Genomic DNA, 19,469 nt, shown 5'->3' on the forward strand with positions numbered 1-19,469 from the left:
AACAAACAAAAAGACACAAACAACATACCTCATCAGCGCCTGAGCCATAGTCTACCGATATTCTGCCGAGTGCGGAGAAGAACAAGGCTTGGCAATAAGGCATCGGCATGTGCCAAGAGCCTCTCCCCGCAGTGCAATGCATCATAAACGCATCGTATCTTTCTTTCCCCGCATCAACCAAAGCCTGTCTTTGTGACTTAGGGCAGAGCTCCTTGCTCGTGGTAAAAGAATTACATGTGCTTTGCCAGGTGTTCGGATGGGAAGCTCAAAAAGCTTCAGCGCTCAAGCTCTCGGGACTCGGACGCTCAAAGGCTGGGCATCGTGGGGATGGTTTGGTGAGAACCCTGAATGGTCTACGCCATGGCTGACAGAGAAGGTGCTCAGTGAATAGGCCGTAGGCTTTGGTGTAAGGAAAAGGCAAGGAATACATTGCAGATCCCCAAGTGTGTCTGCCGATCGTTACAAGCACCTGCGTGGTATTTCGACTGTCTTCGGTGCTCCACAATCCGGGGTACGTTGTATCTACTGTATGTCTTGTTGGAACATGCACTTGGAACAAAGCCAGCCACGAGGGGGGAGGGGGGGCTCCGAGTAACTCCAAAAGTGAAGTGAAGTGTGTGTGTGTGCATTGGCCGACGAGATATTTGTGGACCTGAATAGGTGGGTGGTCATGCTGGACAAGCCAGAACAAACAGACAAAACCCCTATAAAATCCATAACTCTCAAGCATTTTCTGCTTTTGCAGACGGTTACTACTGGCTATCCATCAACAAGGCTCTGCCCCAGAAACAGCATGTCGAAGGACGCGATTTCACCGGCCGAGGGGAGAGACCCTCAGGGTCAGGCTCAGGCTTCTGTTGAGAAGCCACCCATGTCAAAGGGAGAGAAGCATGAACCACTTCGAGTAGACCATGACAATGAGCAGGAAAATATCAAGGGAGATCAAACACAAGCTGTTGATTATTCTGGTGCCCACGAAAAGATGGACCCTCGTGAAATCGCACTAGTCAAGAAGCTGGACAGATGGATGATGCCCATTCTGTGGCTGATGTACTGGCTCAACTATCTGGTGAGGGATCTCTGCCGTACTATTAGTCATCAGAAGAAAAATATCTCCCTATGCGTCGTTATTAACATCTTTTCACTCCTGATCAGGATCGTAATGCCATCACCCTTGGTCGTCTCAACAACCTGGAGAAAGACCTAAAGCTCCAACCGGGCGAGTACCAAACTTGCATCTCGATCCTCTTCGTCGGCTACATCCTTATGCAGCTTCCATCCAACATGATGCTCACCCGCGTCCGTCCCAGCATCTGGATGTCTTCCTGGATGGTCCTATGGGCCATCGTCAGCACCCTGACCGCCGTAGCCAAAGACTACACCGGCCTGCTGCTCACACGCTTCTTCCTCGGAATTACGGAAGCCCCCTACTACCCCGGCGCACTGTACATGCTGGCGCAGTTCTACACCCGCAAGGAGATCGCCACACGCATCGCCGTCCTGTACACCGGAAACATCCTCGCCACCGCCTTTGCGGGCCTGATCGCCATCGGCATCTTCGAGATGGACGGCATGCTGGGCCTGTCAGGTTGGCGCTGGCTCTTCATCATCCAGGGCATCGTGACCCTGCTCGTCGCGTTCGCGAGCTTCTGGCTGCTGCCCGACGAGCCGTTGCAGACGCGGTGGCTGACCGAGTCGGAGCGGCAGCTGGCGCACTCGCGCATCATCCGCGACACCGTCGGTGAGAAGGGCGTCACGACGACCTTCAGGGGCATGTTGGAGGCGGCCAAGGACGGCCGGGTCTGGCTGTTTGCCTTTATGCAGCACATGCACCTCGGCGCCAACGGCTTCAAGAACTTCTTCCCCACGGCCGTCGAGACCCTCGGCTTCGACCAAAAGATCACCCTGGCCCTGACCTGCCCCCCTTACCTGATCGCCGGCCTCACCGCCATCTGCTGGTCGTACTCTTCCGGCAAGTTCAACGAGCGCACCTGGCACCTCACCATCGGCAAGTCGTTCGCCATCGTGGGGTTCGTGCTGGGCTGCGCGACGTTGAACACGGGTGCGCGGTACTTTGCAATGATTGTCTTCACCGTCGGCACCTACTCGGCCAACAGCATCATCCTCGGCTGGGTGGCAAGCACTTGCTCGCAGACAAAGGAGAAGAAGGCGTCGTCGCTGGCCATTGCCAACATGGCGGCCGCCATGTCTTTTATCTGGACTCCGTACCTCTGGCCAGATTGGGACGAGCCGCGCTATGTCATTGCCATGTCGTCAAGTGCCGCGCTCAGCGTCGCCACCATCTTGGGCGCCTGGGCCATGAGATGGTGGCTGCGGGCGATGAACAAGAAGATCCGGGCGTCGGACAACGAGGCTGTTATATTTTACGCTTACTAGGGGTCAAGTTTGTCTATGGGTATAGTGTCGTTGGTGGATAGGTTTGGTGAATCTTGGAAGTGGATTATCAAGCAGCTATAGACAGCACGTCATTTATCAACTCCCATAATTTCCCACGCAAAGAGAAGCACTCCACAATGTCAACATGTACCTCGCATTTCTCGAAGATATATTTCTCGCCGACATATTTCTCGAAACAACCACCCTCCTCCCCCACCAAGACCGGGTTCCCCTCATCGGAACTCGTTCAATGTGACAGTTCTCCGCAGGACAACTACCTCGCCAAGCCCGTGCAGACTTGGCATGAACATGTCAGGGTTGAGGCCTGGAGCGCAGAAAGCCCAGGTCCTGCCTGGAGATGTCACTGCGGGGAGGGGCTACAGGTCCGAATCTTGTCTCGAATTGAGGACTACCCCGGAGGCCGTTCAACCATACAGCAAAATTGAGTACGAAAAGAGATGCGTGGTTCCCCTTGGGTTGTCGTTGAGCTTCACCTTAACGACCTTTGCAAACTATATCTGATTTTCATGCATATTGTCCTTGCAAGTAAGTGGGTGTCAAACTAGGCGGCACGAAGCGACACGCCAGCAGCCTAACATTTGCTACAACCTAGTCAGAAACTCCAGTAGCTCTATTGAGAGCCATATAAAACTGCTATAATTCTTTGCAGTCAAAATTTCCTTATTATAAGTGTTGAAAACAGTTGAGTTATGAGAGAATTTGGTGTCTTCCTTTCATTGTGAAAGACACGGAAGCAGGCTGTATGGCGCATATCAATTGAGCAACTGAGCTGCTCAATTTCTGACAGTACTAACCACCTCGAAGCTCGTCACGTCCCCTTTCTGCCAACACTTGCTTCAAGTTGGAGACTGATTAACATGCAAGGATTATAATTTAAATCCCATTCCGACCAAAGAGAAACCAAATAAAATGATCCGAATCCGATGCAAACACACGTCCCCCAAAGGCGTATGACGATGATACCCAATAGAAAAAAAAGAGAAAAAAAAAAGATTAACAAAACTCTACCATGTATGTACAGGTACCCAAAAAACACAAAGAACCCCAATCAAGCATTCACCAAAGCCTGATAGTCAACATCCGGCGTCTCGGGATCGAATCCAGTGGGCGCCAGCGCCATCCTCGGCTGGGCCGCTACGCTGACCGCCCAAGCCTCATCCAGCGCATCCGCATCCGCCTGGCTGACGGTCAAGGTGGTCGGCATGTCAGGCCTCAAGATGGCGGTGATCTGCTGCGCCCACTCCCAGGGCTCCTCCTCGCCACCAGGCTTGCCGTTGAAGTACTCCCAGCCCATGATGCCACCAATCTCGCCGTACTTGGCCCGCAGCTCATCCATGGTCTGCTTGAGCTCGTCAAACGGCACCCACTGCTGCCCGTTGGCCGGGGTGGTGATCTGACCCGCCACGATCCTCTTGGGATCCCAGCCGGCCGAGATGACAGAGTCGTACGCCGCCGTCGTCGACATGTCCCCGAAGCCGTTGTAAAACTGCGCGTTGTAGAATTCGATGCTTCCACCGACCGCCATGTCCAGATCCCGGTACGAAAAGCCAGAGAGGTTCGGCGCGCCAAGGCGGTTGAGCGCCGTCCCGACGGGCGCCTGGGTGATGATGAAGTCGGGCCCAAAATCCTCCCTGAGGCGGCGGACGAGCCGGATGGCGCCGCGGAGCGACATGGGCTGCTCGACGTCGATATCCAAGCCCTGGAGCTTGAAATCGCGGAGCACGTCCCTGAGCTGGCCGTAGTACTTTTCGAAATTCGGGTCTCCGTCGGGGGCATCCAGCGTGCGGCTGGAAAACGAGCCCTCGGCGGCGCCGCCCACCATGGCCATGACGCGGACGCCCGAGTTGCGCAGAACCTCGGCCTCGCGCCAAAGCGTGGCGAAGCGCGGGTTTTCAGGAGGGAAGTCGTTGAGGTGAATCACGCCGTCGTAGTTGACGTGCAACGTACAGACGTAAAGGTGCGTCAGCGCGATGCCCTTTTCGGTGATGAGCGGCAGCATGGAGATTGGCCGCCCCGTTGAGGACGAGTGCGTCGTCTGGAAGTAGATGGCCAGCCTTGGTAGGGGTGATACTGCGAGGAGGTCTGCCTCGGCGGACGTCGTGTTTGCTGGTTGGCTATTTTCTAGTGGCAGTGCTAGAGATGATGTTGCTGCTAGGAGCATGTGGAGGATATTTCCAAGAAATGAATACTTCATTTTGGCTGCTTGGCGGAGGACAGTGAGCACCACTGTCGATTGTAAAGCCGTAGCCGTGAGTGCATCAGTGTCGAAGGGGGGAGCGGATGGTGAGGTGGATATATTGGTGTCATATAGAATGTGAGCCTAGTCCACATGTCCCATAACAACAACGTCCCTTGTGATCACCAGGAACGGATGTGCATGCAGCCGGACTCTTCAATAACACGGTTTTAACGTTACTATGGACCAGCAACGCCAAGCTGGCGCAACCAAAGTTTCGTCATTTTCAAATACCATCTTCCTGCAGGAAGTGGGCCGACCTGGGAGGAGCCTTTTTGTTTTGCTGAGAGGATGGTGGAAAGTCTTGGGTTCCAGCTCCATGCATTTGTTCTTGGTGGCCGCCCCCAACCTCCGTCGGCCAAGGAGGTCAACAAGGTCAGCCACCCTACAAAGGATTTGCTTTTTTTGTGCGGCTCGAAAGTCAGCTTCGTGGCTGACATTGAAGAAGCAAATGCCATTTGCCGCCTTTTGTTTTGCTTGACATGGAATGATGGTAGCTTAAGAGGCGGAATTGAGTCCAGGACATAATTCCTTCCATGAAATACTATAAAAAAGTACCTATAGAATTCACTGCAGCTCTAAATCCAATCATCGACCACTTCAAGTCTTGGTGGCGGGGTTGACCCCTTATCCGACAGGCTTAATGGATCAGTCCCGCCATGGCGAAGCTAAATCTCGAAACCGGCAAGTTGTCTATCAGCAGCGCCTGTCATACTTAAAGGCCCTTCTGTCAGAGATAGCCTTCAAAATGATGGTGTCCTTTATTCCTCACCTTATAGACTTGTCTCAGCCCAACACAAATCTTGGTTAGGATGACCTAGTCAGAAACAGAAACCTGAGAAAGTGGAGGCATTTCTCTTTTTTTTTTTTTTTTTTTTTTTTTTTTTTTTTTTTTTTTTTTTTCTTTTTTTCTCAGTGTTTTCTGGCCGCCCGTTCAATACTGGAAGGTGACAGCAAAATGTGACGGTGTTGTTATCTCCCAGATCAACCACCACAACAAACTCAAGACAATAAAGCCATGCGCCAAACTTGTTCGGCATCAGGCGAGTCCCATGGAATGATATTTTTGGACAAATGGACATTCTCCTAAAAAACTAAAGCAACCTTCCTCTTCCGGGCATCGCGGAGGGATCCAGACGAATCGCGCGCGGGTAAAAAGGGTCTTGTGGTGTGGTGGGGCTCTAATCCACAGGGTTAGCAACGAGGTGTGATCCCTGGAAACCCAGCTGACCCTAGAGGATTGGTGGGATTCACTTACTACAACACACTAAGGCAAGTAAGTAGTAATCATACCTGGAATTGCCCCCATCTATTGTTTTGGTTTCAACTGTCGGCAATTATTCGTGTAAACTTTTTTTTTTCTCTCTCTTTATCTGTTTCTTTTTTGTCTCCTCCTCCGCGTCTCCGCCCCCAGTCCGATCGATACAAAGATCAGCTCCTTGATTTAGCCATCTAAGTAATTACCTACCTACCTATCTTTGGGGTTGGCACTGAAGCGGGACGGCAGGGCGAACCGATAATATTTTGATCCGAGAAGCCATTTTGGTCTGTTCGGACGACAGCTCTCCTTGGATACAGCAAGCCCAATTTGATTTGTGTCGTTGAATTTTGAGCTTTCCCGGGCCCATATCCCGTCACTAAATATACCATGATCATAAAGGGGAACAAACGCCCAGAAGGCGCTAGCAAAGCTGAAGTGGGTAGTGACAATATCACCAATCATGCGCAATCTTCAACACTAAAAGCCATGATGTCAAGTAAGGGTTATTTCCCTCCCAATAGCCTCAACTACACGTGTTCAAATCTACGCTAAGGCTTTCGTCCAGTTGATTATTTATTTGAGCATCTTTGTTCGGTCAATAAAAGGTCGTAACGCACCTCATTTGACCACGAAAATAACAACATGCTACGCTTGTAGTGTTTTGGCCAACTTTGATCGCCACCCCCAGCATCGCTGAATCAACAAATCTCTAACATGCGAGGCGTACCATTCTCAAAACCATCGCGCTCATGACAGCACTTCACATCTCAATACACCGTCTTTGACCCTTTTTACCTTCAAGATGCTGCACTTTTTCACTCGAGAAATGACTCGATGACGTGGTATCAAAGCTGTCAAGATCAATTCGAGGACTAGACTGATACAAATCCTACCCTCAAGGACAAACACTAATAGACACGCAGTCAGTCATGTAGACCAGCTCTTTCGCGTCACAGAATGAGAGTGACGAAGCACAAAGCAAAACCAAACAATTGTCCTCTCCATCCTTCTCTCTTTCACCTTCATGTCAACAAAGAACTATAGCAAACCGGACCATTTGTCACTGAAGAAATAATAATGGAACTTTGTCAACGCCTTAAATCTTTAAACGCGACTTTGTTACTACATATCTGCCTTTGACCCAAGTGTCTACAGCGGCAAAAAAAAAAGAAAAAAAAACCACCTCATTATTTGACGCACTACCAAAACGCCCCCAAGACGGCCAGTTCCTACGAGATACCCACCCAGCAAAACCGGCCAAAGATGCCTCACCAAACCCGACCTCTCAAGAGAGCACCCACCAAACAAATAAATAGCAGGCTTTCAATAACCGAGCCAACCTCAAGCAACAAGAAACGCCAGAAGCAAAAGCTCACCACCAAGCCGCCACCGGCCAAGCGACGCTGCACCAGCTGCCCGGACTGCAAGACGGCGTCGCTCACCACCCTCGACACCCCCTTTGCGCAGGAGGGGAGGCTCAAAGATGGCCGCGTGAGGCTGCCGGGCTACGTCGCGTGCGCTGCCAGCTGCGGCTATCTCGGGCAGCGGGTCAGGGACCCCAGGACGGGAAAGTGCGGCGTGGTTGAGGTGCCGGACAGGCTGGCGGAGCGCTGGTGCGCCGTCGAGCTGTGCGTCGCCCTGGGCACGGAGCCGGAACCCGAAGACTACGACGGCTGCTACGTCGGCGAGGTACGAGTGGAGTTCAACGAGATCGATTGGGAGGGGTCGGGGCAGCAGCAGCAGCAGCAGTCCATGGTCGGGGAGGATTTGGGATATAGGCTGTCGGCGGCGGTCTGCGAGATGCTGGATGACGCCTTGGAAGGGAGGCTCGAGATGGGCATCTTTGGGGATGGTGGTGCTGGCGCCGATGAAAAGGAATTGTTGGAGGATATGAGGCCGGTTACTCCGCTCTGGTTTCGGGTGGTTGATGATCAGCCAGTGTCGCCTCGAACTGTTCCGGCCGATTTTGAAAGAATGGTTCTGAGCTTCAGGGATGAGACGCCCGAGTCCTCATCTGGATCTGAAATCTCTGATTGGGACATTCTTGGCTAGCAGGCATAGCGCAAGGTCATACGGAGAAAAGTCTACCTGACTACCCGAGACCATCCAAATCCGCCAACTAGGCAACAGACAGCGATGCCCGATGTGTGTCGGCCTGATATTGGTGGCGCTTTTCTGGCAAAAGAGTAATGCTTAATTGTTAAACATGTACTATTATTATCAAGCCTTATTTTTTTATATGTGCAAACACCCAACCGAGTTTATAATGGCGTTATATTAGACATATTAACAAGGCCCAGGCAAACGCACGGGTGATTCTAATTGCATTGACCGAGATGATAACGAAGTATGTTGAATAAGATTTATAATGACAATAATAAAAGTATCGATTGCTTACAGGGTCGACATCTAGTTAGGTATTTGAGGTCATCAGACCTTCAAAGTTAAAACGATGGGAATATATCTCGAACGTTACTGTTGTAACTATCCCAGACGTTGAAAATCTCATACATTTGCTCTCATTCACAAGGCTGGTGTTTGGAGCCACCCGGTTGTCAAAAAAGGAAGCCTCTCACCAGAAACAAGTTGAACAGCCAGTTTTCTCACAGGATTAAATTAATCAGGTACCTAGATAGGTCGGACTTTTGACAAGGGTACCTACCTAACCAAAAAAAAAAAAAAAAAAAAAAAAAAATTTATCATATGGAGGAGCAAAAGAAAATTTCAGCTACAGGGTAGGAAACCTCAACTACTGCTTGTAAAAAAACAAAAGCGGAAGAATAACGAAAATAGAAATGCACTCACAAACAAAAAGAAGCAGAGGAAAGTCACATGATAGTCACGTGATATGTCACCTGCGTACACCCGGAATCGAACCGGGGGCCCATCGAATCAAGGATATCAGAGATAATCATGGCAACGATGGATTTTACCACTAAACCATGTACGCCTCCCAAGCTGTTTTATGAGCTTGGTGACAGAGGTACTGCTGGTGGAGTTTAAAAAGCGACAAAAGTGTGTGCGCGAAAATTTGGACAGTTACGATGATGGACAGTGGACACGATAGACGTTTGGAGCGAAATCACATAGGGTTACTTGGCCAATCAAAAGCCGCATGTACCTGGCGAGATACCCCGCTTGGCTGGTGGCCAACGACTCGCCAATCCTCTTAGACGGTCCACATCTCATGTCGCACTAAACTTTGAGAGAAGTGGTGGATATGTCTCGGGTTTGTTCATTAAGGTTTGTATGCATCAGTAGGTGAAGCCTCTCAGTTTTTGTACCTAGTCAAGTCCCATTTGCAAAAACCTGCGGTCTACGGATATATTTCCCTTCAGGGGCTGTGACAACTCGACAAGCTCACGATTGAAGCCTTGACCATCAAGCCTTGGATATCTCCTCGTCTACACCGACTTTGTTAACCGCTTCGACCTTGCCGTCAGCCTCTGACGATCCGACAGCTCCCGCGTGCTTCCTATCCTCAACCTCCCAGACGCTAATGAATGCAGGTACCAGGCTGACCACCCAAAGCACGAGGTTGATGATAACGGTGTGGAAAAGGTTAAATTTGCTAGCACCCAAACCATGCGTTAGTACCCAGTCATATGCACAAAACTTTTGACCGCAGAACGCCCCATCGGGAACAACTCACCTGCTGCTGATCCCAAAGGAAGCACATTGTCCCCAGCTTTCCACACCCCTGAGCAGTCCCGTCAGCCTGCTCAGCTCCGATGTGCCGTCGCCGATGGTGCCGACCAAAAAGTACAAAAAGTTCTGCACCATGTTGCCGATGGTGTTGAGCATGATGTAAATGCCAAACGCGCGCCCGAACCCGGGTCTCAGCCAGTCCAGAGCGCCCGGGTTTCGGTTGTTAAAGTCGTGCTGCACGACAAAGACCCAGATCCAGAGCAGCGTAAAAGGTCCGCAAGACGCCAGGAACCCCCAGCGGATGCGCTGCTTGATGGTGAACCTGTCCGAGTCCAGAAAGATGCCGAAGCCGATGCAGGCGATGGTGCCGGTGATGGCGGACAGGAAGGACGCGAGGGCGCGGGCACGCACGGTAAAGTACAGCGTCAGGTACGTGGAGCCGTAGCCCCAGTAGAACCAGCTGCTGAAGAAGATGGGCAGCAGCAGGCCGACGCGGCGCGTCGAGACGGTGGCCCAGATGCGCCGCAGCTGCTCCAGCATGGGGGTGCGCTCGTCCACGTGGATGGGCGAGCCGTCCTTGCGCACGACCTTATGCGGCGGGGAGAGCAGAAATGCGACTGGTAGGGAGAGGGCCTGCAGGCAAACGAACACGAGCAGCGTCACCCATGACACCTTTCCGGCCACCGCAGTGTTGGCGTTCAGGCCTAGGTTGATGCTGCCTCCGATAAGCTGGCCGCTGTTCTTGAAGCCCAGCCAGAGGGCCAGGTATCGTCCTCGCTTGCGGTGTTCCGGGTACGACAGGATCACAGCGCCCTCGGCGGCCCAGTAGAAACCGGCACTGATTCCACAGATGAAAGCACCCAGGATGACGAACCATTCGGTGCCGAAGCGGTTGTTCTGATAGAGCGAGCCGCTGTAGATGGACCAGCCCAGGGTTCCAAGGATTAGGGTCTGCTTGACTCCGATCCAGTTTACAAACACGGGTGACAGGATCGAGAATAGGCCCATGAATGCAAAAACGATCGAATTTCCAGCATTGACAAGGTAGGGCTCAAGTGCACCACCGGCACCGAGAGAGTTGTTTGCATTCTTGTGACAGTTTTCCAGGTCAGCTAAGCCGTACGTGTATATGTGGTCTCCTTGCAGGAAGTGCTATAATGCGCCGCCTGTTTGATTTGACATACCCATAGGCCTGGCCCAAGTAGTGCAATAATACCGCAGATAATCATCTGGGCTAGGACGCTCCTGAAGAACGCCATGGCGACTGCTTTCAGATTGTACAACTTGAACTGCGGAGAAAGGTCAAGCCACTCAGTCACTCAGTCGCTCGGCAGCCCATGAGATACAGGTGTGACGGCGCGAAAACTGCCATTGACTGTTCGCTACAGCGAAACACAACGTCGCACCCATCCTTCATATAGTCCCGCGCTTATCGGCGACGAGTGGGGTTGAAGGAAAAGTTCTGCGCGAGACCATCCAAGGATTCACTGACGTGATCGCACGTGCTCCTGTCACATCGGAGCCGATCGGGCATCGGATCCGGGCGTAGTCGCATTTGAATTCTCAATTAGAGGGTTACATGGTGTACGAAAAAAAAAAATCTCGGTTGTCCACCGAAGAGATTCTTAGACGCAAAATGTTGGTGAACTTACTGTAGTATTCGGTTTCGAGTGGAACAGACATGACAACGTAAAATGTAGTGCAGGGTAGGTGGGACATTAAAGTGAATAATGTCTGGCATCGCCTGCCTTTTACGATGTGGGTGAGTTTTATGGAATGCAACAGACGCCTACCTAGGTACCTTTGCATGCATACCTGCTCGTTACAAAAAATGGACCCAGTCTGTGAGCTACCTACTCATGCCCAATGGATTGATTTCCCGTTGTAGGTAGTTGGTTGGCAGGCACTTCCTAATGATTTGTGCAGCATCCCTTCAATTCTCACTTCCACTTCCCAGCCCTGCATGTTCCATCTACTTTTAGAAGGTAGCACGACTGACGGCTGCCGTCTGATTAAGCTGCAGTGACTCGTTGATGAGTGGGTGTTGACGACAAGACATGGACAAGGATCAAGTGGTTGATGACAGCCTGACATATGCATCATAAGCGGGTCTTTTCATCGCGAAACTCGAATCGGCGCGCCTCAAACCGTCAATTTCGCATCACTTCACCTACCCAACAACTTTTTTATAAACCACGCTTGACGTCGGATCGTACTCACTCATTTTTGCGTATTCTTTGCGTAGTATCCAAACTCATTACAAAATCTGAAGTTCACATCATACCCGCAAAATTGGCAGCCATGTTACAAAAAATCCTCAGCGAGGCCGAGATTTTGAAGCGGTTCGACGCCCTCGTAGAAAGCGGTGAGGTCCGATACGATAAGGAAACAAAGGTTGTTCCTTATGTCGACCAAGGCTTCAAGGTAGGTGGCATCAATTTTAAATGCCTGTTTTTTTGATTTTATGTTATATTATCTTGAAATCTCATCCCCCCAAAATAATATAGTTTCTCTTCATGGTAGCGACCAGCTTGAGCCAAAAGCCCAACACACCCGAAGAGAAAGACGTCACGGAGCAGACGCTGAAGCCGCCTTTGGAGCCCGGAAGCGACATCAACACGGCCGGCTTTGAGATCTGCGACGTCGGCACCAAGCACCGGCTCTGCGCCAACAAGTTCTGCTACACGAGGCCGCAGCTGCTCCTGCTCACGCGCGACGGGTTCAAGCGACAGTGGGACCCGCTCGAGGCCGTCGATCTGGACGGAATCTGGACCGTGCTCCAGGACGGCCAGTTTGCCTTTTACAACTGCGGCGTCGCGGCCGGCTTCAGCCGCCTGCACAGGCACATGCAGTTTGTTCCCAGGCCGGAGGGGTTCACCACTTTTCTCGATGCGGAAGAGGACGACCAGGGTGGGGACGGCTCGGCAAAAGTACCGTTTTTGTACTTTCGGAGGGCTCTGGACGGATCCGGTCAGGGTTTGAAGGAGATCTACGACGGCCTGAGGGACGAGATGGCGGAGCGGTCAAAGTTCCGAGCCGAGGGTCCGGGAACCGACTGTCCGCACAACCTCATCATGACAAGAAAATGGATGGCGGTGATACCAAGGCGGAGCTCGGTTCTTGGCCCTGCATCGACAAATTCCATTGGAATGATGGGGATGATTCCAGTTTCTACGATGGAGAGCGTCGAGGAATGGAAGAGTCTCGGCCCTTTGAGAGTGCTTAAGGAATTTGGAGTGCCAAGGGATGGCAGCTGAGGGAGGAAACTTGGAAACGGTTGGCTGTGTGGTAGGGTAGGTGGAGGCGCTTAGCGTTTGGTGTTCTTGGTGTGCATCGCCAGCCACGGTTTCCAGATCATACAGAACTCCAATTCGACGGTCGATCCAGGCCTGCACGGGTCCAACGGTACCAACTTGGCTTGCTTGGCATCATCCCTTTACCTTTTTGCTTCTACTATTGGTGGGGTTGCTAATTAGGGATCGGGGAGGTCTGGTGTAGTTCCGGTGCTTTATTGGCCTAAATAATTCAATGATTTGCACAAAACTACGAGTCACATTTGTTTTGGTACGTCGTAGAGAGAGGCTTGAGAGGGTTTGGGGCAGTGTAATTTGTGGCGACCTGCCCGTGAGTAATTTACCACTTACTACCTCAAGACGGTAATCTAAACCCATAAACAGCAACAAGGGTCACTCTTGTAAGGAACAAGCTAAGAATGGCAGTGTAGACTGAAACGAGAGTGGTTAAAAGCAATCCGCAGGGCTGTCGCAACCAGCGGCGCGAGTGAACCTGACTGACAGCATGGATGGCCTCGACGACTGGTTTACGCAAAAGAGAAAACTTTATGCTATTCTAGGTAAAATTGTAGATTTCATGGCGACTTAATGCCATTGTGCATTTCAGATTAAATCCTAGTTCACGTCAAAAGCCTAAACATGGATATCGATCGCTAAGCTTTCAAGAGAAAAAAGAAGAAAAAAGTGTTCTTGCAAGTTTTCCATGGCAGTATTGCGATCCACTTGGTTATCAATATGTAAATACCATATACCGACGAGTGATCATCAAGCTTGTGCTTCCAAAAATCCAATCAACCTCAAACGAACCCGGTAGGCAGTGAAGATCTCGGGAGGGGGATGAGGTTGCGGGTGGGTGGGGGGTTCGCTTGGCAGGGGACGTCGTCAGCGGCGTGGAGGCTGATCCACCCTGAGACTTTGGTTAAGCTGGCTCGTGTTTGACATCATGACCACCCCCTGTTTTTAGAAAGGGAAGGGGGAAAAAAAAAGAGAGAATGCGTGCCCTGGGGCTCCGGTTTTTGGACCTTTGGGTGAACCTGCTCGTATTTTCCTTTGCCATTGGCTTTCATCATCATTCCATCCCTTCGTTCCAGTTTCCCATTCCAGTTTAGGTTGCTCCTCTTTTTATCTTGCTTTCCGTCGCCCNCCCCCCCCCCCCCCCGTTTCGTTCCTTTCTTTATCCACCGTCGAATCGATTCAGCGTATCGATTGTTCGTCATTCCCAAAACGCCGCCGGTCGCTATCCACCAGATAAAGCAGTTTCATTTTCAAAATAGAAACAAGATTAAGATACCGTTCGTTTTCTCGAGATTCGCCAGTTCGGTCGTTCCGTGACACCAAAAGATTTCGTGAACTCAAAAAAATTCGATTCAGCTTTATACCATCCCGTCCGAACAGGTCTTCGGCTGCCATCCCATCTCTACTCACGCCGCCTACCTTGCGTGATCCAACCCAAAATTCTTCGAATAAAACACACAAAAAAAAAGATGCAGTTCCGAACTCTTCTCGTCTCATTCTTCGTGGCTGCCGCCGTCGCCCAGACACGTACCTCTGGTAGTGCGGCGCCCTCGGACACATCAAGCTCGTCCGCCAACCTGGTATCATCCGTCGAAGACCTGCCTAAATGCGCCCTCAACTGCCTCAAGTCGGCCGCCTCGAGCATCAACTGCGACCCCGCCAACTTCAAGTGTCTGTGCAGCAACACACAGGACCTGATTGCCTCCATCGGCCCTTGCGCCCTGAGCGCTTGTAACACGGGCGACGTGAGCAGTACGTTTGTTTACTTTACCTCTACTTAGTTATATCTGAAAGAACATTGCGCTAACAACAAATCTTAACCTTTTTCACTACAGAGCTCACCGAGGTGGCAACCAAGGTTTGCCAGGAGATCAAATCCAACCCTCCCGCGGCCGAGATTGCCTCTGCCTCAAGCATCGTGGCAGCGGCTATCGCCACCGCGAACAGCACCAGCAGCAGCGGTGGCGCCTCGTCAACATCCGCTCAGGGAGCTGCGGCAAAGAGGACGGATACTCCTGTTTATGCTGTCATGGGCGGTGCTGCAGCCGCGTGGGCCGCTTACGCAATGTAAATACCAGACATGATCCTTTAGAATATGTTATTCGGGTTGCGCTATTAGACTTGGTACATGGTTTCTCTTCACTGTCTCTTGTTACTACCTCTTTTTTTTTTTTTTTTTTTCTTTTTTGTACGACAACAAATTCCTCCAAGGCTCTTACAGCCAGTGACTAGGAGATGAGCAGGTATGACCGGGGGTATCTATATGTCAATTGATCTCTTTGAAAAGGAGTACTAGGGGGAACGGCTTCAATAGACAAGGGCATGGTATTGGCCGCCAACACTGATCAAAGTCAGCTCATGTTTTGTCAAATTGTACACTGCCCCACTGTTTAAATACGAGGTAAGACGCTAAATAATATGCGCCGTGACAGGATAAACCACCCTACGTCACTCTGTCATCGGATATCTTCTTTGTCATCACTCGGCGCAGTCTTGCAACATCCTTCCGAAACGCCCGTCATCGGTCTGGGGTCATCCTCGGCCTGGTCATGACCATCCGCCACTTCCTTTCCGGGTGTCGGCTCCGACTCTGATGGTCCAGGGTTCCCATCCGAACCACCGTCTTGAGCCAAGGCAGCCCACTCCTCGTCCTTGGACACCTGATTCCTGCTATTTTTTCTGCTCGCCCCGCCTCCGCCGCCGCTCGGCTCATCATCATCATCATCATCATCATCATCATCATCATCATCATCATCATCATCCCCAAACAGTGTTGCCGTATCCAGCAAATCGATCCAGTGCCTCGGCACGCCGCTAAGCCGCGTGCTTCCACCGCCGACGCTAACCCCTCCCGCGCCTTGCTGCTGCTGCTGCTGCTGCGCACTCAAGCGCCAGCCTGCGCCGCTCACCCTCGACCCTGTAGTCGGCGCCGCCGCGTTCTCTGTCGTGTTTTGTTGGTTTTGCTGTTCAGACAACCCCGCTCCCGAACGGCTGCCCGTCTGCGTGCGGTCGGTGGCGGTCGAGCTCGTCTTGTGCAGAATGGTGCGCTTAAAGGCCGCCAAAATGCTGGGGATCTTGCCCAGTATCGGTCGGCAGCCCGCTAGGGATACCACCACGATGGCGGTGGCGTATTCGCCCATTGCCCATATATCTATAAAACAAAAAGGTTTGGAGTGGGTTTTTTTTTTCGTCGTTAGTGATTACAGGAGAACCTGAAAAGGATGGCAAAAGTTCGGTTCCCAAGGGGAGTTTTGAGCTCACAAAGTGGCCTGTAGTCGTCGGAGTCACTCTTCAGTATCTGGTTGTAGGCGACTAGCCGTCCGACGGTGGTCATTATGGTTATGACACCCAGGCCCAAGAGGGCGTAGACGGCGACGCGAGCGCGATGGTTGATCTGAAGTTTCCATATTACTGGAAAAGGGAATAGGAAGACTGGATGCCGACAAGAGGTACAAGAGTCAGCAAAAAGAAACAAGGAGGCCGAAATGGGGGGAACACAACATACTGAAAAGCTCGGTGACGAACTGCAAAGACCAATTCAGCGTTATGGCGTCGACGGACAAGAACACGGTACATTCATCCACCCCATCGTAGACCCAGTTAACGGCCGGGTTCCGTCCACACCAGAAAGTGTCGGCAAAGATGGTCGCGATCAGGCAAGCTCCGGCGAAGAACACGAGGGCGTACAAGGTGCGGCGCATCCCCAAGCTCGTGCGGTCGACGAGGACCCAGTAAAAGGCCAAGATGGAAAACTTGGTGAAGTAGAGGCCCGTGTCGAAGAGGTAGCTCGTCGCATATTGAAGCTGCGGGTTTTATGTTCCGGGATTCACGGGTCACATTTTAATCAACTTTTTCTCACAAATACGAAGAAACAACAGGAGGATATGAGGAACACTAGCACACACAAAAAAAGGCTCACCTTGAGAATGGTCTCTGGGTAGCTGGTGCCCGGCTCTATAGGCTCCAAATATCCCCACGCAAACGTTATCGTGTCGCATATTATGACCGCGGTCGAGCTCACGAGGCCCATGAAGAGCCACAAGTCTGCCAGAAGAAGTCGTTCGGTTCTCATGCGCATGCGGACAAGGACACGCAAGGCGAAAGACGCCACGGCCACTGACCAAAGGCACCACTCTGCCACCTAAAAGAAAATGAGAAAACCCCCCAAGGGCGTAACGTGTAAGCAAGGGGTCGTTCGGTATCGTCCAGGACTGGTCATGATAAGAAACGAAGATGAAGCTCCCAGAAAGAATCAGAGAAAAAGCAACAAAGCAATTCCATTCCCAAAAAAAGGAAGACATCAGCAACATACGCAAACCGCGAGCGAGGAAGGCATCGCGAAGCCCAATCAGGGCGCGGCGGATGGACCGCTGGCAGGGATCGGACTGTTTTTTTTTTTTTTTTTTCGACGTTGAAGAGAAAGTCGGGAGAGGCGTTGTCAAAAGAAAGGTGCAGGAACCTGCAAACCTTGTTCCTTTCTTGCAGTAAAAGAACAAGAAAAAAACAGGGAGTGAAAAAGCAAACAACTCGAAAAAAAAACCTATTAAACACGAGTACCAAACGCGACGTCACGCGAACATTAGTTGACAAGATTGACCGCCTCGCGGCCAATGGTCTGAAGAAGAATCGCTCTCTTCTTGATCTTTCTTGATCAAGAAAAAAACGCCTTACTTGCTTTTCTCACATGTTCCTGGCGTGGCAGAAGGGGCAGATTACAAGACATAAACCGTTTGTCTTTTTAGCTAGATGTGTATGACTTTCTGAGCTAGTCTCAAAGTTGCTTCCTGCAAGCACTCATACAAGGTAGTCAAAAAGAAAAGCTACCTTCCGGCAAACGGGCAACGCGGGACTTCTCAAAGGGGAGCTTTTGGGAGCAGATTCAGCGTGAGGCATGAACAAGCTTCCCCAGGGCTTCAGTCCCGCGGCGTCAAACCCTTGCGCCTCCAAGGCAGTCGGTAAATATGACTGTCTTTGGGGTAGACTAATGCTTTTCTTTTCCGCAGAAGCTGGCAAAGAAGTAAATCAACGCATCAAAGCCTCTCCTCAAGAGAAGCTATACCATGTTTCCCTCCATACTTCCGCTTCGAAGCGCCACCCGGGCCTAGCAGGGGCCATGACAGGCCGCCAGACCAAGCGCTAGACGAGCCCATCGATAATCTCCTTGAACCTTAAATTGATCCTCGCGATCGGAATTTGCTGTAGCTGGATCGGAGACATTGGAGAGAAACTCGATGCCGCCTGTTGTCTGGAGTTGCGACTGACATTTCCGAGGTTTAAAAAAGTTGGTCAACTACGAGGTTATGAGTAGGATTTATTTCCTATTCATCTTCAAGCAGGGCATCAAATAGAGGCTTAAGACCTTTAAGCTCCTGCCTTGACAATGCAACAGTAAATGGGCTTGCACAGGTCACTAATCTCTGCTCGTGCTCGGAAGACCACGCGAGAAAACAAACCATCACGATATCGTAAATAGATACGAGAGTCAAAAGCCCAGGCCAGGAACGGGATAAAGTATCATCCCCACCACTATTGAGACCGCTCTCGTGGTAGTCATCTGAAACGTCGGCCGAAAGCCAATATACTACTTTTTTTATGTCTTTTTCTTTTGTTCCCCTGAGCTGGTTTTTTTGATAAATTTTTGGACCTCCTTTGGTAGGGATTTAACGATTATTTGCCTTTTAACTACATATTCCCGATGGCGTCATCTTTATATACGTGGCGCTTCGTCGCCGCGCTGTTCTCCAGCACAGGGTTCTATTGTCCCGACTTCGGATCCGAACGCGGAAAAAAGAAGAGACGTTATATACACACTTGGATGCTGATAAAGTTCCTGCCTCACCCTTGTAGCTTAAACATGTCGGCAAAAAGAGAGAGATCATAGGCAGTGAAACGCTCTGGCTAGCCTCAAATCCTTTCCTTTGCTATACTGAGATCTCGAGATGTTGTCTTTTTTGGGATAGGCGCCGTGCTCTTAAATCCTGTAAGTCATCGATCGATTGGTGTTGCTGTTTTGACTCGTGGCAGTAAACACATACCTGTGTAAACAAGCAATAATCTCAGCGCTAGGAGGGAATGAAAATACTTATATCGCTAGTGCGTTGGCCTTTTTGCTGCAGGATAGCATCTACTCCGACATGGCAAGCTGCCGGGCAAAGATACCTTTTCGGGCAGCCAGTGTGTACTCATCTACGCTGTACGTGTACGTGGTAAAAGATTAAAATCATCTCAAATCTCCCTCCGTGCACGTACCCACGCGCACGCAACGCCATGTCACTCATGTGCTTGGTTCAAATCAAGCCAAAAAAGACAGACCAGGAAATATACCGGTGTATCATGCAGGATGCCCTGTATTTTCCATCCAAAACAAGAGAGACTTGAACTATGTTTGTCTGGTCTCGAGAGGAACTCAACGTCCCGAGGGTTTTGGAAGAATAGAGTTTTGAATGGCCTTGTAAGTGAAGCGGCTATTTGGGGAAAACCAAACGAGGGAATGAAATCTAGACCGTCTGCGAGGGGCGGGGATATTGGATCGTCCCATCCAAGGGAAGTGCGTATGTCATCATAACAAAAACGTTTTTGGTTCCTGCGTCAAACTCGA

General features: G+C 51.0%; 7 protein-coding genes across 7 annotated transcripts; 4 read left to right on the forward strand and 3 right to left on the reverse strand.

The window, feature by feature from the left end:
- Nucleotides 1–764: 764 nt before the first annotated feature.
- PgNI_03605 (uncharacterized protein) lies at nt 765–2,397 on the forward strand (the record flags this gene model as incomplete). Its single annotated transcript, XM_031123659.1, has 2 exons — nt 765–1,069; nt 1,156–2,397. The coding sequence occupies exons 1-2, from the start codon at nt 794–796 to the stop codon at nt 2,395–2,397; spliced, it is 1,518 nt and encodes a 505-aa protein (XP_030983685.1). The 5' UTR covers nt 765–793.
- A 1,069-nt stretch (nt 2,398–3,466) lies between these two features.
- On the reverse strand, nt 3,467–4,612 carry PgNI_03606 (uncharacterized protein; the record flags this gene model as incomplete). Its single annotated transcript, XM_031123660.1, has 1 exon — nt 3,467–4,612. One exon carries the CDS (start codon nt 4,610–4,612, stop codon nt 3,467–3,469), a length of 1,146 nt encoding a protein of 381 aa, XP_030983686.1.
- A 2,566-nt stretch (nt 4,613–7,178) lies between these two features.
- Nucleotides 7,179–7,967, forward strand: PgNI_03607 (uncharacterized protein; the record flags this gene model as incomplete). The annotated part of the gene is made up of 1 exon (XM_031123661.1): nt 7,179–7,967. The coding sequence occupies one exon, from the start codon at nt 7,179–7,181 to the stop codon at nt 7,965–7,967; it is 789 nt and encodes a 262-aa protein (XP_030983687.1).
- Nucleotides 7,968–9,209: 1,242 nt separating this feature from the next.
- On the reverse strand, nt 9,210–11,160 carry PgNI_03608 (uncharacterized protein). The gene is made up of 3 exons (XM_031123662.1): nt 10,748–11,160; nt 9,568–10,652; nt 9,210–9,486 (listed from the first exon to the last, which is right to left on the reverse strand). The coding sequence occupies exons 1-3, from the start codon at nt 10,820–10,822 to the stop codon at nt 9,297–9,299; spliced, it is 1,350 nt and encodes a 449-aa protein (XP_030983676.1). The 5' UTR covers nt 10,823–11,160; the 3' UTR covers nt 9,210–9,296.
- Nucleotides 11,161–11,767: 607 nt separating this feature from the next.
- Nucleotides 11,768–13,234, forward strand: PgNI_03609 (uncharacterized protein). The gene is made up of 2 exons (XM_031123663.1): nt 11,768–11,987; nt 12,071–13,234. Exons 1-2 carry the CDS (start codon nt 11,865–11,867, stop codon nt 12,818–12,820), a joined length of 873 nt encoding a protein of 290 aa, XP_030983677.1. The 5' UTR covers nt 11,768–11,864; the 3' UTR covers nt 12,821–13,234.
- A 602-nt stretch (nt 13,235–13,836) lies between these two features.
- Nucleotides 13,837–15,061, forward strand: PgNI_03610 (uncharacterized protein). Its single transcript, XM_031123664.1, has 2 exons — nt 13,837–14,623; nt 14,707–15,061. The coding sequence occupies exons 1-2, from the start codon at nt 14,341–14,343 to the stop codon at nt 14,940–14,942; spliced, it is 519 nt and encodes a 172-aa protein (XP_030983333.1). The 5' UTR covers nt 13,837–14,340; the 3' UTR covers nt 14,943–15,061.
- Nucleotides 15,062–15,327: 266 nt separating this feature from the next.
- On the reverse strand, nt 15,328–17,207 carry PgNI_03611 (uncharacterized protein; the record flags this gene model as incomplete). Its single annotated transcript, XM_031123665.1, has 5 exons — nt 15,328–16,022; nt 16,133–16,303; nt 16,377–16,674; nt 16,791–17,012; nt 17,184–17,207. 5 exons carry the CDS (start codon nt 17,205–17,207, stop codon nt 15,328–15,330), a joined length of 1,410 nt encoding a protein of 469 aa, XP_030983332.1.
- Between the last annotated feature and the right edge of the window lie 2,262 nt (nt 17,208–19,469).

This window comes from Pyricularia grisea (genome assembly GCF_004355905.1).
Source record: "Pyricularia grisea strain NI907 chromosome Unknown Pyricularia_grisea_NI907_Scaffold_2, whole genome shotgun sequence".
NCBI classification, from domain to species: domain Eukaryota; kingdom Fungi; phylum Ascomycota; class Sordariomycetes; order Magnaporthales; family Pyriculariaceae; genus Pyricularia; species Pyricularia grisea.